General features: G+C 40.9%; 1 protein-coding gene across 1 annotated transcript; it reads right to left on the bottom strand.

Annotated features, from left to right (window-relative positions):
- Window positions 1-1,515: 1,515 nt before the first annotated feature.
- On the bottom strand, window positions 1,516-10,501 carry LOC141013627 (syntaxin-12-like). The gene is made up of 10 exons (XM_073487413.1): window positions 10,424-10,501; window positions 8,919-9,054; window positions 8,769-8,838; window positions 8,563-8,662; window positions 5,603-5,740; window positions 5,424-5,467; window positions 4,617-4,722; window positions 4,463-4,535; window positions 4,232-4,314; window positions 1,516-1,869 (listed from the first exon to the last, which is right to left on the bottom strand). Exons 2-10 carry the CDS (start codon window positions 9,016-9,018, stop codon window positions 1,777-1,779), a joined length of 807 nt encoding a protein of 268 aa, XP_073343514.1. The 5' UTR covers window positions 9,019-9,054; window positions 10,424-10,501; the 3' UTR covers window positions 1,516-1,776.
- Window positions 10,502-18,915: the final 8,414 nt, after the last annotated feature.

The following is an 18,915-nucleotide window of genomic DNA, read 5'->3' on the forward strand; positions in this document are numbered from 1 at the left end:
ACTGTCATGGGTAAGATACTCCTTATATCAGGGTACACTTCAAATAAGACAGGGTTTACAGTATTACAAAATTGTGCAACATTGCGTTTAATAACACACACACACACACACATACACACACACACACACACATACATACACTCACACACATAGAACACTGAAGCACCCCCCCCCCCTTGAGATGGATATTTAGCCATGCATAGTCATCATCCAACATTCATGAGTAAGTACCTAATAGAACCTGTCTGCACTGGGGAGCAGTGTTGTGTTCTTCGCAAAGGTTTCCTTCAAAAGAATAAATTATCTGGGTGAACAAACTGAACTGAATCACTTCCTGAACTCTCCATTCATTAATCTGTGAAGCTGAGCTCTGTCAGTCAGCCACACACAACATCACAGTGTGAAGTACCAACTGAATGGAGCATCGTAATAGTACTACAAAGTGAATGTGAGCTCCAGCCCTCCACACTTCCTCTCCTTCCCTCAAAGTCTTCAAGTAAGAAGTATTTTGTAGGTGTTGTGAAAATATGTGCTGTAAATACTAGGTTTGTACTTCAGCTTTAGTTTGCAACTGATATCTTTATCCAATTAAGTAGTTTGTTCTTGGTGAACGTTCAGTTGTGTCTCAGTTCAGTGAGTGGGACTCCACAGTCTGAAGGATTACATGAACAAATCTTCTGTACTTAACTTTTGAATGAACTGATTTGTTACAGTCAAAAGAACTGTCGTGCACATCACTATTGTGGAGGCTACAGCTAAAATGTTGGCAAATCCAGACATACTTCCTTCACATTTCCAGTCTGACAGTCTGCTGTCAGTGTTTTAAGTAGCAGTAGTCATACATGAGCTCATGAACACAAATCAGTTTTGGACTTGTTGCTGTTAGTCTTTAAAAAAGCAATAATATACACAATGTTGATGATCTCAGTCATCCAGGTCATGGTAATTCTAAGTGCTGTATCGTAGGCAGCTGGACGTGTTTCAGTTCCTTGCAGATGTTTCACCTCTCATCCAAGAGGCTTCTTCAGTTCTAACTAACTGGAGGGGAGTTGCAGGCTTTTAAACTCTGTGTGGGAGTGTCCTTATTAGGACACGTGTGAGCTCTGAGTTTCAGAGTCGTTAGGGCCACTTGTGGGTCGTTGACCCAACCGGCCTTATTTTACTCTTCTTTGAAAGAGGAGTTAAAGAATCCATCTATGTCAAACTGGAACGACTGTCTTTGAACAGAGGAGGTGACCAAAGACATTACTTATTACCCACCTACAATGCTGTACTGAGTTCTCTCCCCAGACAGCTTAACAACCATTCACGCCTGGGCTCACGTAGCCTTAGCAACCTACATGAAGGCCGGTTGGGTCAATGGCCCACAAGTGGCCCTAACGACTCGGTAAGGACACTCCCACACAGAGTTTAAAAGCCTGCAACTCCCCTCCAGTTGGTTATAACTAAAGAAGCCTCTTGGATGAGAGGTGAAACGTCTTCAACAAACTGCAACAAGTCCAGTTGACTCCGATACAGCACCTAGAATATACACAATGTAATAAAATAATATAATAATAACCCACTGTTGTTCCCATTCATTTACCCCACATAAATACATCCACATTTAGTCGCACACAGTGACTGAACACAGGTGGAGAATGTTACACTGAGGACGATTTGACTGTTTTGTATTGGAATGTTGAGTCTATACAGACACACACATACAGCTCTCTGTCGCACACACACAAACACACATTGGAAGTCATCTGAAGGTGTCAGTAGCCTGTGCTTCTCTCATTTGATGGCCTGCCAGATGATGATGATCAGGATGGTGAGCACCAGCGACAGCACCATGGCCAGCATGCACATCCTCTTACGGGACTTCCTCTGCACACAACAAAGGAGCAGATCACACTGTGTCAGTGTTTTACATGATAGTGACAGCAGCTTCACACTGGCTATAAACAGGATATCATATTACATTGTATTCATTCTAGTATACTACAACAATAAGTCTGCTGTTGTTCTATATTTTCCTTACTGTCAGCAAATAAGTAAAAGACCTAAACCCCAAACAGTGTTTCAGTCGATTTCTCAATACTTTCTGACTCCCCTACCCTCCTGCTCAGCTTCAAGTGCACTGGCTCTTACTGAATACAACAATTCTTTAAAAGGACTTTGTTTATAAAACGGACTAATGAGCAATTATGATCTTAAGTATGACCTAGGCAGAAAACCATTTATAAATCCTTACATTGGTGTGGAAATGATCTTATTTCTGAGGAAAATCTAGACTAGACTAATACCACTTTAACACCAGAATGAATGTATATGCAGGTTTTTTAAACCCCAACCCCCTCAAAAAAGGCAGCTGTTCCTATACCTCAGTGTGAATGTTTGGGCTAGATATGAGCCCAAGCCTGTGGTGAACTTTGCATGAGCTTTATGAGCACTGACAAACTCCAAAGCTGCGTGTTTGGCTTTGGTTGTCAGCCCACTATTTATTCCACTGAATGATACGTGTTGCCTGGCTTCAATCTCCTCTACCATCAGCGTAATCTGGTCTTCCAAAGAGTCTGATTCTCTCTTATGGTCTAAGGTTATTTCTGACTAAATCCTTATTTATGCTGATATTGTAATAAAGGGAAATCACAAAGCAAATGCTGTCAATTTAAGATGATTTTAGATTTATGGATCACAGGTGTTTAAGTTTCAAATGGGATTCTTATGCTGTGTTCCGGTCAAAGCCAGATTGGAATTTCGTAGTTGAAATTGACAACTTCTGACCTCCGAGTTTTCAAGGTGATGCCAAAAGTGAACTCAAAACTTGGCTGATTGTAACAAAATGACTCAGCAGTGAAGCCTCCCTGCATATATAAATGAAATAGAGGAGAGAAACGACACATACGGTAACAGGCGCTGTTATTAATTTGATTTTACAGCACTTCTATACTTGGAAACATATCTAAATATTCCATTCACTCGGTTAATACAAATACTGTGGTCTACAAACACACCACGCTGTGGGTGCTGCCATCGTTGTGTGACATTAGACAGCTGCTCCCTCATGAAGTTGGGGTAGATGTGTCTAAGTTTACAAGTGAGATTACACGTTCAAGTTGTCCGGAACGCAGCATTAATACCTACTTGATCTTTTATGAATGGAATGTAAGCACACTGTCAGACTTTTTCTTGAGACTAAGTTCAATTATCGTCATAGCAACCTTTTAACAAATGAGGCCTCAGGTCACTGTAGTTCTTATCAAATGATTCTCAAACATGAAGACTATTTTCAGTGGCGGATGAATTCCCATTTTGGAGAATGAAGCTCTCTGGCTCAGAGGAGGAAGAAATATCAGACTATGGTACAGATACCTCCTCGCCCCACTGGCCTCCAATTTAAAGTTCTATTTGATTTGGACTGTAAGGAAACCTGTGTAAATCCAATATTATTTTTATCAAATCATGTGTCGTTCACTGATCTGAAGGTTATTCACACGTTTATCTCGTCTCAACTACTGCAACTCTCTGTATACACGTCTCTCCCAGGAGTTTCTCCATTGCCTTCAACTCCAAAAATATTACCATATTGCTCCTGTTTAAGCTTCTTTACATTGGCTACTCGTGTCCTTTAGAATCAATTTTAAAACATTTCAAATCACTTTGCAGGACCTGTCTGGATTGGCACATCCTTATATTTATCTCCCTTTGTGGCCAAACACGCTGCCTGAGGCCGTCAGGCAAAACTCTGTTAACTGCTCCAAAGTTGCGGCTAAAGACTAAAGGTGACTGTGCTTTTGCTATTACAGCCCGCAGACTGTCCCCAGACAGGGGTGCCCTGCCAGAAGAGATCAGGTGCTGAATCAGTGCCCCACTTTAAACAACTGTTTAAAGCTGCTATTAACCCCTGATGTTTTATGCTTTTATTTTCTGTTTTATTCAGGTTTTCCTTATTTTTGTCGTCCTCTTTAATTCATTCTGTCAACTTTATATTAATGTTTGTATTGCCACTGTAATACTTGCTTCTCATTGTGACTCTTTCATTGTTTTCTGTATGTAAGTAGAGCAATTTGTAACTTTTAAAATTGCTATATGAATATTTTTATATAAAACTTTATTATACAGTAGTTGTTAGTAGGAATCACAGTATCATCAGACTTATCCTTTAACATGTATTATATGTATATTATATTATTACTGGTCTTTTCATGTAGCGTTCCTTATATTATGTCCAGGCCGTCTATCCTACCTGGTAATAGGCTGCTTTCTGCAGCTGGACGGCCCCTCTGTCTACATGGACCTCTGCACTCTCCACATTGGCCTCAATGCTGTCTGAAATCAGAACACATGAGGAGGTTTGAAGTGTGTGCGCAAACACACACACACACACACACACACACACACACACACACACACACACACACACTTCTACATCTAAATGTGTACAACTCAATGCTGATCTGAGTATCTTCTCACTAACCAATCATCTCTCCCTGGTCGTGGATCATGACAGCAAGGTCCTTGAATATCTGGTTCACATCCATAATGTCAGCCTGGAGAGGACAGGAGAGGGTTAATTGCTGAATAGAAGTGTGTCTGACAGCTGCAGTGCTTCCTCTCATTCAGGTTGATACCTCCAGCTGTCTGATGTTAGTCTCCCTCTCCTTGATGTTTTCCAGGTCCTCCTCTGTGATGGTGGGCTCCTCAGTCTGAGTCTGGCTCTGACCCCAATCATCTTCCCTGCACAATCAGAGAGATCACAGTTTATTAGTAGTGATATACCCTCTGACTGATAGATGTCAGACAGACTTGCCCTCGGTCTCATACAACTTAAGTTAAAAATGTTTTCATCTCCCAGAAAGCCTTAAAACAACCACAACAAAAATGGAAAGAGAAAATATTGATCTCTCATAACAGATCTAGAGCATGAGTTGTGGCAGCATTTCATTCTCGTATTATTTTTTGCTACTGTGAGTGAAAGAAAACCTGAAGCACTCAGAGCGGTTGCACAAAAAAGGCAGAGCGCTCAGAAAGAAGACGCTGGGTGCTGCACCTTTCCTCTGGGCAGCCGCCTGCTGCTGCAGATGCTCGCTCCTCATCGGGAACAATTGAAAAAAACGCTATGTGGACACAGGCACTTAATTTGAACATGAGGCTAAAAGCTGATAATACTTGCAGTGCCAAGGAATTGGTCGGATTCTAAGGGAGGATGTGACATCATTTTTATTTGAATATATAGAAAATACACCATCAAACAACAATGTAGGTGTTTCACTGTAGATTGTTCATTTAAAATAGCTCTGTACTAACAAGCATCCGCTCAATGAACAGAAGAGGAATATAATTTGGCCTTGCTGTGGCTTTTTAAACAAAATGCATAAGGAGCTAAGTGTGGAACTGACTGAAGCTACAACAGTTAAAAACACAGTGGAGACACTTACTTTTCAAATGCAACCAGCTGTTCATTCATGTTGCCTCTGTCTCCCTGTAGAATGAACATCAGTTCACATCACTTTTTCATCATGTATGCAAATGTATTGGTAGTTATTATATCAATCACTATATGTTTATTGGTTATGAAGGTGTAACAGCCTTTGTCCAATGAGAGACTGGTATTTACCATGCCCCTGGATCCAGCTCTAGCTCTGACCACTAACTCTTTCTCTTTTTCTGCCGCCCTCCGCTGCACCACCTGGAAGTTGTTGAGGGCTGCAGAGAAATCGTTCATCAGGCGCTCCTTCCTCAGCTTCTGCTGCCGCTGGAGGAAAGAAAAAAACAACAACATTAAATTAATATTACACTTCAATTTCCTGAACTCAGGCACGGTGCTGACAGTGGTAGAAAAAAAGGCCGACGCAGGATGAATACAATATTAATAGCAGGAGTATCAGCATGTGAAGATGCCCTCTGGTCCCTGTTCTTCTATGGACAGAGCAGAGTCACAAGGCACTAATGCACAGCAAGCTACATGTTAAAATTTAGAAAAATGCTCATCAGTGCTGCTGGTATCTACAGACTAATACTACATCTAAAATAGTTCCCAAAATGAACACTGAATGCTACCCAGTGTAAAGCGCTACAGCACATTACAGTAATAAATTACCCTGAGCAGTAATATAACGCATTCGTATTTCTGTACGAACTATGTTTCGTTTTCAAGAATTTATCCACACAACGCCACTTCTGCCAGTGAGCCATCAAAACAATATCCTCCAAAAAACAATCATATTGATGAAATGATGAAATGGCTGCAGAGACAACTCTACCTTTTGGGTTTGGGTATGCTCCTGTTACTTTGAGTTTAGGAAGGAAGCCGAGGAAACTCTACAGCGAGAGACGGTACACATTTTCAAGTATTCATAACTTATCTTAACTTTGATTCTTTGTCTGGGGGCTATTGGTTTATTTAAAAAGGTCTTGGATATTTACTTGTTCATGACACTATTGTAAGATAAGCAAGCAAGTTTAATGCATAGTGGTAACCACTGCATGTGAATGCATGAACAGGCTAGATCTGCGCTCCAGAGGAGAGCCTTCATCATCAAATATCACAACTAGAAATTAACTACATGACCTGCAATAAACTCCAGCCTCTGTGCTCTGATTATGAAACAATATTACCCTGTTTTATTTGATAATGCCTTGTAATACTTTTGTGGTTATTTTGGAGAAAGTAATGCAAAAGTATTCTAATCAATAACACATGAATCTATGCTGACAGTCATATGGTAAAGTAACCTATTACTTTCAAAAGAAAGTAACTAGTAATAGGTAATGCATTACGTTTAGGAAGTAAATTTTGCTGGGCCTTATTTGGGGTTTTTAATACATCTTTCCACTGCAGACAACATGGATGTTCATATTAAGGGAGAATAAAACAAAGAAGAGGAATAACAAGGTCAGGTCCTACCAGACCTGAGACTGCACACCAGACCCTGCAGCAGTCTCTGGGATGTTTAACCTTTATATCAGACATATTGTATAATTTTAAAGGGGCCCCTGCCTCAGCCAAGGAGCTGTACCTCGTCTGCAGATGGTTCAGAAGCAGCAGCCAGCGAGTACATTACTTCAGTGTTGCCCTCTCTCTATTGGCTTACATCACTATTAATGTATTTTATCTTCTTAAATGTCCCTGTAAATGTAGTGCTGAAACAATCTGTCATTTAATTGATTGATCAACAGAAAAGAAATTGACAGTTCTGATCATTTTAATCTTTTAAGTCCATCATCAAGCAAAAATGCCAAACATTCTGTGGTCTCAGCTTCTCCAATGTGATTTCTTGCTGCTCTTCTCTGTTCTATAGAAGAAGTAATCTGAATACATTAGTTTGTGACAGGCATTTCCACTATTTCCTCACATTCCAAGGACTAATTGATTTAATGTAAATTTAGAGCAAAGGTTTTGAACTTACATACTGTGAATGTAACATGAATGACACTGTAGTGAGGAACTTTAGAGGCGTAAAATGGTTTCTAAGCATGGAGAAAGTCTGGCCCACTCCCACTTCACATGACTGAAATATGTACGTAAAATCACCATGATAATCTCTACATTCATTTCGTGTCTTGCGCTTAACATCATTATTCTGTGATCTTTACATCAATTCAAAGAACAAAATGTTCCTCTGCCAATGCTAATTTCTGTCCTTTGCTCATTATAGGTAAAACATTTTTAATTCTCCTTTTTCATTTTTTATTTCTACATTTTATGATTGTTTACCAGTATGGCATTTATACTTCAAATTTTGATACTTCACATCCCTCCATTCATTATCTTGTGCAGGGTGGCAGGGGCTGTAGTGATCCCAGCTGACACCCTGGACAGGTGACCAGACCATAACATGGCCGGGACATACACCAGTCAGCCACAACATTAAAACCACTGACAGGTGAAGTGATCCGGGGTCAGTGCAAACGGAGCTTTAAGAAAACTCCTGCCAGGGTGAAGATATTCAGAAACTCTGTTGTCAGTGTTTGTGTATGGACGCGCAGAAACAGAGAATTTTGGAATCGATGTGGCTATAATTATCTTGTAGCAACAACAGGGGAAGCTGTGTGCTAGGAGATGCACCCTGGCTAATGCTGCTTGCGTCGCTACATGTGGGTCGTTACTTGTTTGAACATGAACTATCTTTGTTTTTAAGAATGACCAATAGCCATGTGAATAACGGACTTTTGACTTTTTGCCAGAAGACTGCCTGGGATCCGTCTTTTTTGGATTTCATCACATTAGGTGTGAACTGCTGAGCACTGTGATATGTGTAACATGAGCACCCTCTGCTGGAGCTCCTGTGGACTTGAGGACTGTGCCCAAACTCAGCTGGAAGTCTGCTGTATCCTGTCCCTGTGTATTTCTGGAGCTTGTTACCACAAAGTTATGGCTACATATGTGTTAATCCTTTCATCTTCTAACTCCCTTCGAGCTCTAAATCTTCGAGCTCCCCATGAAGCAACAAAATTTCTTGAAAAACTGATGAATAACCACTGGCATATCTAAATCTGCAATTCTGTTTTGTGTGCCTTTCAGTGATTATTGTGTGTGGGATTCTCACTGACTGTATCTAGTGTCCACAGACTGACCTGTTCTGATGGGGACAGTGATGGAGGCAGTGAGCCCAGCTCCTTCAGATGTGTGTTGGTTTCTTTAGCCAGCTGATTGGTGTAGTGCTGGAGCTGTTGGCTGCAGGGGAACACAAACACTACTAAGACCTCACAAAATTTTTACAGGTCACACACTTGAATAATGATCATATGTGAGATACAAATAGTCCCACACCAGTACTTACAGCTTCTCCTGGAGCTCCGAGGTTTCCTGTCTCATCTCCAGCTGGTACAGCAGATTTTTGATCTGACCAGCTGCAGAGAAAAGGGACCACTTCAGTAAACACGCAGCTCTCAGTGTATGTGTGTGTGTGTTGGCCACAGTAAGCACTCACAGTTCTGGCTGATCTTCTGGATGTTGGAGCTGCATGTCTGGATAAGGCTGCCGAAGTCCGATGGCTGGGACCAGCTGCTGTCTCCTCTCATATAGGACATCCTGGCTGAAGCTCAGGAACACACTCCAAACACAACCTAAACACAGCAACCATGAGGAGGACAGAGCAGGTAACACTTCAGTTCACAGGTCTGTAAATATCAAGTAGGTTTTTTATTTGAAATGACCCCCAAATTACTAAAATTATTACCTCAACGTATATTGAAAAATTACCCAAATGCTATTTTACTATAATAATAATATTCTGCTATTTTCCAATAAGCAGTTAAGAAATAGCTGCTAACTGAGCTAACCAAGGACGTGACATTAAAGTCTGGATACAGTGTTGGAGATGGAGCCCCATTCATTCTTGTGAGAGCTGCTCAGAGGCGTTTTGAAGCCAAAATTGCTCGACTTCAGGCTGATAAAATGATCCAGATCTTCCGTGTTGTGGCGCCCATAGAGTGTGCACACTAGAGACTTCCGCCGACCGTGCGGGCTAGCTAACCCTAACCTTGAATGGAGATGAAATAATTTAATCTTGCAGCTCCTGTAGACTTTCCAAAATGTATTGGACCGAATGGTTCAAATTATGACAGTGAAATTAGTCATTTCGCAGGTGTTGTGATGCTCAAAACATAATAATCCACTGTTTTATAGATGCTTCTTTCACAATGTCTTTCTGGGCCACGGCGCGTCATGTGACGATGTAATTACATGGTTTGGCCACTACAAAAACTGGCCTCAAAGCCTGGCACTTTCCCTGAGCGCTAACTAGCTAAAAGCAGCTACAGTTTGCAGCAGTTAGTGGTGATACGCTGCCCCCTATTGGTTTGGAATATGAACTTGCAAGGTGGCCAATTCTTACATATTGCACCTTTAATGCTCTAATGCAAAGTCAAAATCTTTGTTTCAAAACATGGTTTCAACATCCATCCACAATAAACACGTGTATCTCTTATTTCACAAAGCTTCGCTGCTGCTACGGCCGCTGTCCCCGACACATACAAAACGTTAAGTCACTGTTGTGTTTCATTATGAATCTAATGTGATGGAGAGCCGAACCCTCTTCCTCCTCACGCCGCTGCTCAGGAGACAGATGTGTCCTCCGTGTTGTCTCACAGCAGCACAGACTGACACACAAATACAAAAGACAGATACGAGCGCGAGCCTAACCGAAGTCATCACGTGATTAATCTTCTAACAGACAGGACAACAGAGCTGTGCTTCATCCCGCCCGGACCGGACCGGACCGAACCGAACAGAACAGTCAACCCGTCCTTCTCTGGGTATTTCTTTACAAAAAGCTGCTGTGACGTAGCTGATAAGCAGACACAGGATGGAGCCTGTAGCAGCGGTGATAACAGGTCGCAGTGTGTCTCCTGCATCATGTCACTGTTTGTTGTACAGCAGCAGCTCGCTGTCGGCTGACACACATGTTAGTAACGTTCACATTAAATCTCTTACTTTGCGGTGAAGAAGACGTCGACGCTGTTTGTTTCTCCAGAGACGACTCGGATAAATATTTCTGTCACAATTAGAAAGCCCAGCCCGTCCGTGACGTCACACGTCCAGAGCGCTAATCCGACGTTGGTTTGACGCTGCGTTCACTGTCACAGGAGAGGCGGTCAACACAGCTTCTCAGTGCTGCTAACCTTAACGCTGCTCTTACTGAGAGAAATGCTTTCTGCCAGCTTCTAGTTCACTTTGGAAAGTGACGTTTGGTCAGGACACAGCCCGGGTCGGGACTATGTCTGGTGGGACTGGATTTGACACTCCTGGAAGGTCCCACCAAATAATAATAATAATAATGATAATAATAAGAATAATAATAATAATAATAATAATAAATTCAGTCAAGCATAAATTTCATCAATCAGTGGAATCACACTCTCACAGAGAATCCCTCCCTGTGTGGGATAGAAACATCTACAGTTATTTAATAGGCACTGAAAAGCTCATGCCGCCGTTAACTGAGTGTGTGTGCTCACTGTGGGGATGAGGCTGGAATGCTGTCCCATGACTCTCAGCTCACTCTAATTATAAACCTGCAGCCGTGCACGTGACAGCACAGTTGAGTCCATTGGTTCACCCTGCCAGTGAAACACATGAACACATACTGTTGCACTTTAATTAACAGCCGTCCACAAACACTGACGCCTCCCAGAAGATTCTAGTAAACCAAATGAAAAGTCTCAAAATGTTATTATTGTATTAAGTCGACCGTTTGTCTTTTTTGTGCATTAGCCTAATTGAGGCCCTTCCTCAACTTGTAGACATCTTATTTGTATTATCGTCTTGTCAAAATGACATGCTGATTTCCTTTAATAGCCTGTGCGACATTCTTTCTACCACTGACAGGCTTTCATAGAGGAAAGGCTCCCCATCCACTACACTGGACAGATAATTGGAAGTCATTTTATCTATTTAAAGTGAAACTCTCGCCAAAATGCAACCTAGGCTTTTTTTGTGAAGGAACCCGAGTCAAACCTTCATGTAAAAGCATAATTACGACGAAAAAGCCACTTTTAAGATTTATCGTATTTTCGTTTTCAGGTCCGTCCTGCCAGTCGAGCAGGGTCGATCCCCAAGTGCGACGTAACATGGAGGAGAGTAAAGATGGAAAGCTCCATGTTACGTCGCACTTGGGGATCGACCCTGCTCGACTGGCAGGACAACTACTGCTACTGCTAGCGTGAGTTGTTCAAAAACCTTCTTTTTAGTAAACTCTGTGTACACAAACAATGTTCTCAATGCTCCTGTTCATGTGTAGAGACCCTGGTGATGCTACGAGCAAAGTTTCATGTTGTGTTGAGTCTTCTTAGTGTTTTACAAATAGCGATTTTGATGCTACCGTAATGTTGCCCCTAGCACACAATTGAAAATGATTTTGACCCGAAAACGAAACTACGGTAAATCTTAAAAGTGGCTTTTTCACCGTAATTATGCTTTTACACGAAGGTTTGACTCGGGTACATTCACAAAAAAAGCCTAGGTTGCATTTTAGCGAGAGTTTCACTTTAAGTACTACGTCGCTATCACCAGGTAGTAGACCCCAGAAGCACTGTCCACAATTCCATGTGATCATTATCCTTGCGTGTCTTTGTCATTTTGAGATATTGAGTCATTATTCAAAATGGCGGGAAGAGGATATGTCCCAAGTTCCTCTGAAATAACTGTTAAATGCTCTTATTCTCAGAAAATCAGGGAAGCAATATTTCAACTAAATACGTGGTGTTAGTAATAGATTTTAATAACATACTTGCAATTTTTTTTCTGTTCCCCAAAAAACCAAAGGGTATTGTCTACTTTTATCCATCTTATTTTGTGTGTTTTATTTAAAATGATGACACTTTTATTAAACAACAATATTAAATAGTCCTCAGATGTTATCTAAATATAGGTGCAATAGAGAGAAAAGGCCCAGTGGCTCATGGAGTGGACAAGTTTTCAGTCACAGAAAAAAAGATGTACAAGAAAAATATTATAATCTGGATGAACATATTTCTAGCATCTTATTTTGTTGAAAATTATTGTTTTAACCAGTCTGGTTTCCTGAGAATAAAAGGCCTCAAAGGTCCTATTTGTAAGAAAGTTGTTTTTTAAGTCTCATTCCCAAACACTGACGCTTTGGGATGACAGCTGACCCGACCTACAATCCCAAAACATCAATATCTGATGAGTTGGGAATTCTTACAAATAGGACCTTTAACATGTTGTTTCTAAATCATTTTTTATATTTTTGATGCTTGGTGTCCACTGCAGACCCGGGTTAGATTCTGACCTGTGACCCTCTGCTGCATGTCATCACCCCTCTCTCTCCCCCATTTCCTGTCACCTCTCTAAGCTGTTCTGTCTAAACAAAGGCTCAAAGCTCAAAAATAATCTTTAAAAAAAAACATTTAAAAAAGTTATTGGAGTGGTATTTCACTTTTTTAAGAGTAAAAAACAAACGTTGATTTTTTTTAATTACTTTGTGATGTAATAATTCATGCATGAAAGGGATATACAGTATAATGTGCCATTTGAGCATAATAGTCTAGCCTCAGACTGGAAGAGTGTTGGCTCAGGTTCGATTCTAACCTGTGGGCCTTTGACAGGAAATGGGGAGAGAGTGAGGATGACATGCAGCAAACTGTAAAGCTTTCCTGTCCAAATAAAGCCACACAATAACACCATAACCATGGAAAATTAAATCAGGAAACTTTGCAGTTGTGTAGTTGAGAATAAAATGATGAATTACAAGATGGGTGTGGTCTCACCCATGAGTACTAAGTACTCATATAATGATATAGTTAATAGTACTCATGGGTGTAAGTGTCAACATGTTGAGGGGTGTTGTGGCAGGTGTGATCCACCGTATGATGGCAGCTTCTTTTGTTCTCTGTGGTCTCTAGTCTGTTTGTCCTTGGCAGAAACTCTCTTCACTCCATGGTTGAGCAAAGCAGTGGCTCTTAGCCAGCAATCTGTCCAGAGGGCCATGAAAGGATTGGAGCAGAGGGGAGTTTACATGGTAGAAATCAGTCAGTCCATGTTACACTGCAGTGTTTTGGATTCAACATCTGTGAACGGGGTGTTTGTCAACTTTTTTATCTAGTTAGTGCAGATGAAAATGTAACCACAAGCTGTTAAACTATAAATTAGAGCTGAAAGCCTCACATCTAAAAGTTAATATTGTCTTAGTGAAATTCATCTGTGAGGACTATGTTTCTGTATTGAGAGTGATCAGGGTGTGTGTCACGCAGGAGCTCCAATAATGGTACTTCTCTTGGTGCATCTGCAAACCTGACCTTCACTACTTTGTAAAAGTTTAGTAAATTACTACTTTGTATGATTATAACAGAGGCATACCATGGATGAAATGCATTTCCTGAGCATGTCCTTGTTTGTTACACCATATAAATTATGTCAAATCCCTTTTAGAATGCTTTATGACCTTCTCTGTGCCGAGACACACTGCTGCATCGCTGTTGTGCTGTAAAATAAAGCTAGATATCAGTTTGGTTCATTAGTTAGAGTCATTCAGAGTTTTGGGCCATTAGAAGTCTATAGTAGTTCATCACCCTCAAACTTAAAAGTTTTCACCACATTTTTAATGAAGATGTGCTCAGGCACTTGTACGGTGATAGTGAGTTGTCACTTACATCACATGGATGATCAACTGAGGGAATTTAATGACCAGATATTTGTAACATCAAGGTTTGCTGCTGGAAGAGTTCAGAACTCATCTGCAGCAGTCACATGTTTGCGTTTTGTCCAACAGATGGCAGCAGAAGGCTTTCTAAGACCTTGGACTTCATACTTTCCTACTTGTTTTATGACTTCCTAGATTGTAAAAGAGGTGGTGACTTCAGGTGATGTAGGTGAAATGGGCATTTCATCATCTCAACACACATTTTTATTAATTTCTTCTGTACCTAGTCTTTGATACCAAACCAGGACACACAAGAGTTTCTCCTTCAGTGCCACCTTGCCTTGCAGCAGAGGGACAGGTTTGAACAGTACCAGATGGCATTTCCTCAAGATGCACAGAGCAACACTTTGAAGGCTCAAAGCTGAGACAGAGCTTCAACCTCTGTGTGGTTCTGTGAATTTATTCCAGTTGCTTAAGTGTCATAGTGTGTGTCAGCACCATTATTCATTCGATATTCAATATAAATATATATTCACTCTTATCTTATGGCGCTGGTGTGTGTCTGCATGCCTGACAAAGTTGCTTTCACTGGAGGTCTGACAGTGGACTATCCATCCACATAGCCCATCCTCTGGAAAAGTAAATACTTTCAAGAGAAGGAGAAAGACATTCTTAACCTTCTTGTAAATTGTAACCACAGCCATTACACAGTGTATCCTCAGGAGAAATTCATGCTTTCAAGAGAAATAAACTCATAATTCCCTCCACGGGAATACCATGAAAGAGAGCGTTCATTTTCCTGAGTTGACACAGGTAATGCCATGTTGCCAAAACTGTAGTCTTGACTGATGTAAACTGACAGGTTTGTTGTAGACCCCTCGTCTTGAACAACGCCCCCCGGAGAGCACTTAAACATCCCCTTCAAAAATATTACTAGTGCGCCCTACGTGTTCAGGATCCGCTAGACATTGGTTGCACTAACAGCAGTCGCTTCAGGATGCTACTACTGTGGCCCAACAGGAAGCCTCCAGCCTATTCTCAGTGAAGTGTTTTTATTTTTGAACTACAAAAGCATCAAACCTGCATTTTAGAAGGAAGAGATGTATATAATATACCTACGTATTAACATCATGAAAAAACAAAACATTAAACATGTTGCCACGGGATGTCGAATGAATTTGAACAATTACAAATCTGTATCACTTCATTAAACAGTGCATTAAAGGCTGTAAGGAAAAGTAAAACAGATTCAACCCAGGAGGGACAGAGAGAAGGGAAGGAGACAAAGCAGGAGTGAAGATGGGCCAAGGTGAAACAGGAGAGAATAGAAAGAATGTGATGGTGTAGGATGTGACAGGCTGGTGGACTATCCAGAGGAGAGGACCGCAGTTAAAGGGGCAATACGTAAGATATGGCCAGAATTTTTGTTTAAAACATTGAAAAATGAACTCACATCATCATCAGAATGTCAAGAAACAACAGTGTTCAACTTATTTCAAAGACATCAATGTATTGTGTTGCAGAGATGTCTACTGAAGTTAGCATGCTAACCAGCTCGCCCCAGCCCATCCTGTCTCATGCCACATTGTACCTCGAGAGGGGATCTCCGTAGTTACAGCTGGGAGATGTTCTTCTCTACTCAGTTGTGTGTAGACTGAGTAGAAAAGAGAAGTATATCTCCCTCTCATCAACGACCCACAAGTGGCCCTAACGACTCCTAAGTCAGAGCTCACACATGTCCTTAATGACTGTAAGGACACTCCCACACAGGGTTTAAAAGCCTGCTCCCCTCCAGTTAGTTAGAACTGAAGAAGCCCCTTGGATGAGAAGTGAAACATCTTCAAGAAACTGAAACAAGTCCAGTTGCCTACGATACAGCACTTAGAATTAAGATGAACTTAACTGCCTCGTTAACTCATCGTAAAATAAAAATGAATAAACACCTACACAGTGTTGGTTTGTCTTTCCACCACTGGTTTGGTAATAAATCCTCACTTCACAGAGTACAACGTGAAAATATTCCAGCCCTACACGCCATTTTCACCCGCTGCTGAAGTCTGACTCTCTCTCCCTCTCCTCTGTCCCCACCTGCTGTGTCTTCTCATTGGCAAAGTCAGAGCCGCTGTGAATCACCTCTGCACCGCATCCTCTGTTCTTATCTGTCGGTAAACTGGGAGGCCAGTTGAGCTAAGCCCCGTCGCCCGCGGTGACTTTCCTCGTCATCGGAGGTTGCAGTGCAGGCAGACTGCCACTAAGCTCCATGGCTAACTCAGTTGCTTGCAGCGGCTAGGCGCTACAGCCAAAGATAGCTACAGCAATGTGTAGCAAGATAGTTTTGTAGCTATCTTTGACATTTGGCAATTTCTTACAAATTACATTTTAAAAGAGAGCAGTGTGTGTTCATCAATATGAGTGGACAGACATGTCCAATATGGATGTTAGTCTAAGTGCAAACGATTATGAGTGATACTTACAAATACTGTATTTGTTCACATTCTGAAATATGCACAGGAAAGTACAGTAAGTAGCATTCACAGTGTGATAAAGGTGCAATATGTAAGGATTGGCCAGCTGTTGAAGTCATACTCAAAACAAATACGGGTCGACATACCACCAGAGTTAAAGCTGGGGTTGGTAATTCTGTGCAAAAGCATTTTTTATTATGTTTGTATACAATCTCTTAACATCCAGACAGCAATCAAAATATTGGTCGGTATGTTTCATGAGCACAGAACGAGAGCCCGAGTGAGAGGAGAAGGGCTGAAGGTCAAACACATGAAATCTGTGTAACAACAATATGTCTCAGTGCAAGCAGAGGATATTTGAGAGCAAGGGCAGGGTTTTGAGGGGAAACTTTACAAAAAAAATTATGAACTCATGTTTTCAAATTGAAAGACTGCGCTCCTAAATAAAGATAGGGAAAAAGTAGCTAGCTAGTTAAGCTAATGTCAGCTATTAAGCCGACATCTGGGCTGTTTGCCTATAGCAAAGCCAGTTATGCCTTATTTACTTTATTAAATGTAAAAATTAAGGGTCATTCCATGTCAATTCACCCAAAATCAAGAACTTTTCCCAGTTCATGTCATGGATTTTCTCAAAACAATTCATGTTGAAAATACATAGGACCTTGCAAAATCCACAGATCTGCTAGATATAGCCACAGAGCCAAGAACCCCACTTTTTATAATACTTTGACTGTACATTTTCACGGGAAGCATTATTCAAATTTCTTTTAAATTAGTTTATGAGAAAGTAGTACTATTTATTGCAGATATAAAAAATCAAAAAAATCATAGAAGTTATATTACTCCATCAGTTATCATTTTTTTTAAAAACAGCTAATTTTGCATACCGTTCACTGGTGTGTAATATCACATTAAGTGGTTTTATTTCATCAGTAGATATTTATACTGTGTTGATTTCAAGGTTTTCTATCTGTCTGATACCTATTGAACCTGTTTATCATTGGGCTCTGGAAATCTTCAAGTTACAGCTTGTAATGGCTTGGTTTGTCGCATAGTACATGATGTCATCTCGTTCAAAATATTAATCTTAATTTTTATCAAACTATCTATTTGCATCTGATATTATTTGAATGTTTATAGAGTGATACAGCTTTTGGTTGAAGGATGGGAATGGATCTGGAGAGGGTGCTCTGATCCGTATATGCATGCAATCTACAGCACCAATGATATTTGGTGCTGCAGCAGGAACAGTACAGGAACAATATGTACTGGGGCATGAATGTTGTTATCGCTTTCAGTACTCTCGGAAGCGCACAACTCAAAGAGGACTGTGAAATGCCTGACCTGTCTCCTGTCTCTCTCTGAAATGATCCTGTGGCCAATACTCAGAGTGCGCTGAGTACTTGAAGGTGTGGAGGCACGGGATTTGACTGGTGCGTGTTTTGCTGGTTACTGCACAAATCCATAAGCAGTGCTCGTGGCAATCTGAAACGAATCAGCAGCCATTCATCTGTCTCAAACAGATCTGTGCAATCTCTGACAACACGCTCTCTGCGTAAGGCCTGGTTTGCCAAAGCATCTAGTAGCAGTAGGGAAGCCATGATTCAGGTGCTGAATGCATGCATCATCATATCATTTCCGTGCACTGGACAAACAAATTGTGGACTATGTAAACGGGATGTTTCTTTTTGTGCTCTTGACCATTCTTACAATTTTCTTTTAACAAAGAGAAGCACAAAAAAATGCTTTGTGCATGAGACCCAATATTTCACAATTTCTAACTTTCTGAACATCACCTAGTAGCATTAAGATTAAGATTAAGATTAAGGCAGATTATTACAAAATGGATTGCAATAAAACCAACAGTATTTAAAGAGTGCAATTACAGTTCACTGAATCATTTAGCAGTTTGATGTGATGGTCCTGGATCAGATGCTTTGCTGGAGTACTTGGAAAACATCCATGAGGCTCATGAAGTGTCTTTAGATGGCACAATACAAGCAATGGATTACAACTGACCTTAACCTTCAACCCTCAGCTTTCAAGATTTCATGGAAATACTGGCTGACAAATTGGACAAACTGACAAGTCATCATTTTATTGCAAAGCACCAATCATCGTACTTGACTCAGTTAAAGGACAACATTCACAGAAATGAAGCTGTCATTCTTTTGGATCCTGTAGAAAATAACAGTTTTCTGATCCAAGGATTTCATTGGGAAAACTCTCAGGGCACTATCCATCCCATGGCTGTTACATCAGCATGTGTGTGATCAGCGACCATTTACAACATTCTGCTACATCAGTGCATCATTTTCGACTGGAAGCTCATTCGTACTTGCAAGAAATATGTCCAAATC

This window comes from Pagrus major, chromosome 18, assembly GCF_040436345.1.
Source record: "Pagrus major chromosome 18, Pma_NU_1.0".
NCBI classification, from domain to species: domain Eukaryota; kingdom Metazoa; phylum Chordata; class Actinopteri; order Spariformes; family Sparidae; genus Pagrus; species Pagrus major.

What these genes read in the sequence shown, in the direction of transcription:
- LOC141013627 (XM_073487413.1), bottom strand. Translation starts at nt 9,018, where the DNA reads ATGTCCTATATGAGAGGAGACAGCAGCTGGTCCCAGCCATCGGACTTC. An exon ending in CGACCAGGGAGAGATGATTG is followed by an intron (nt 4,315 to 4,462) that starts GTTAGTGAGAAG and finishes TTCTGATTTCAG; the next exon opens with ACAGCATTGAGGCCAATGTG. An exon ending in AGAAAGCAGCCTATTACCAG is followed by an intron (nt 1,870 to 4,231) that starts GTAGGATAGACG and finishes TGTTGTGTGCAG; the next exon opens with AGGAAGTCCCGTAAGAGGAT.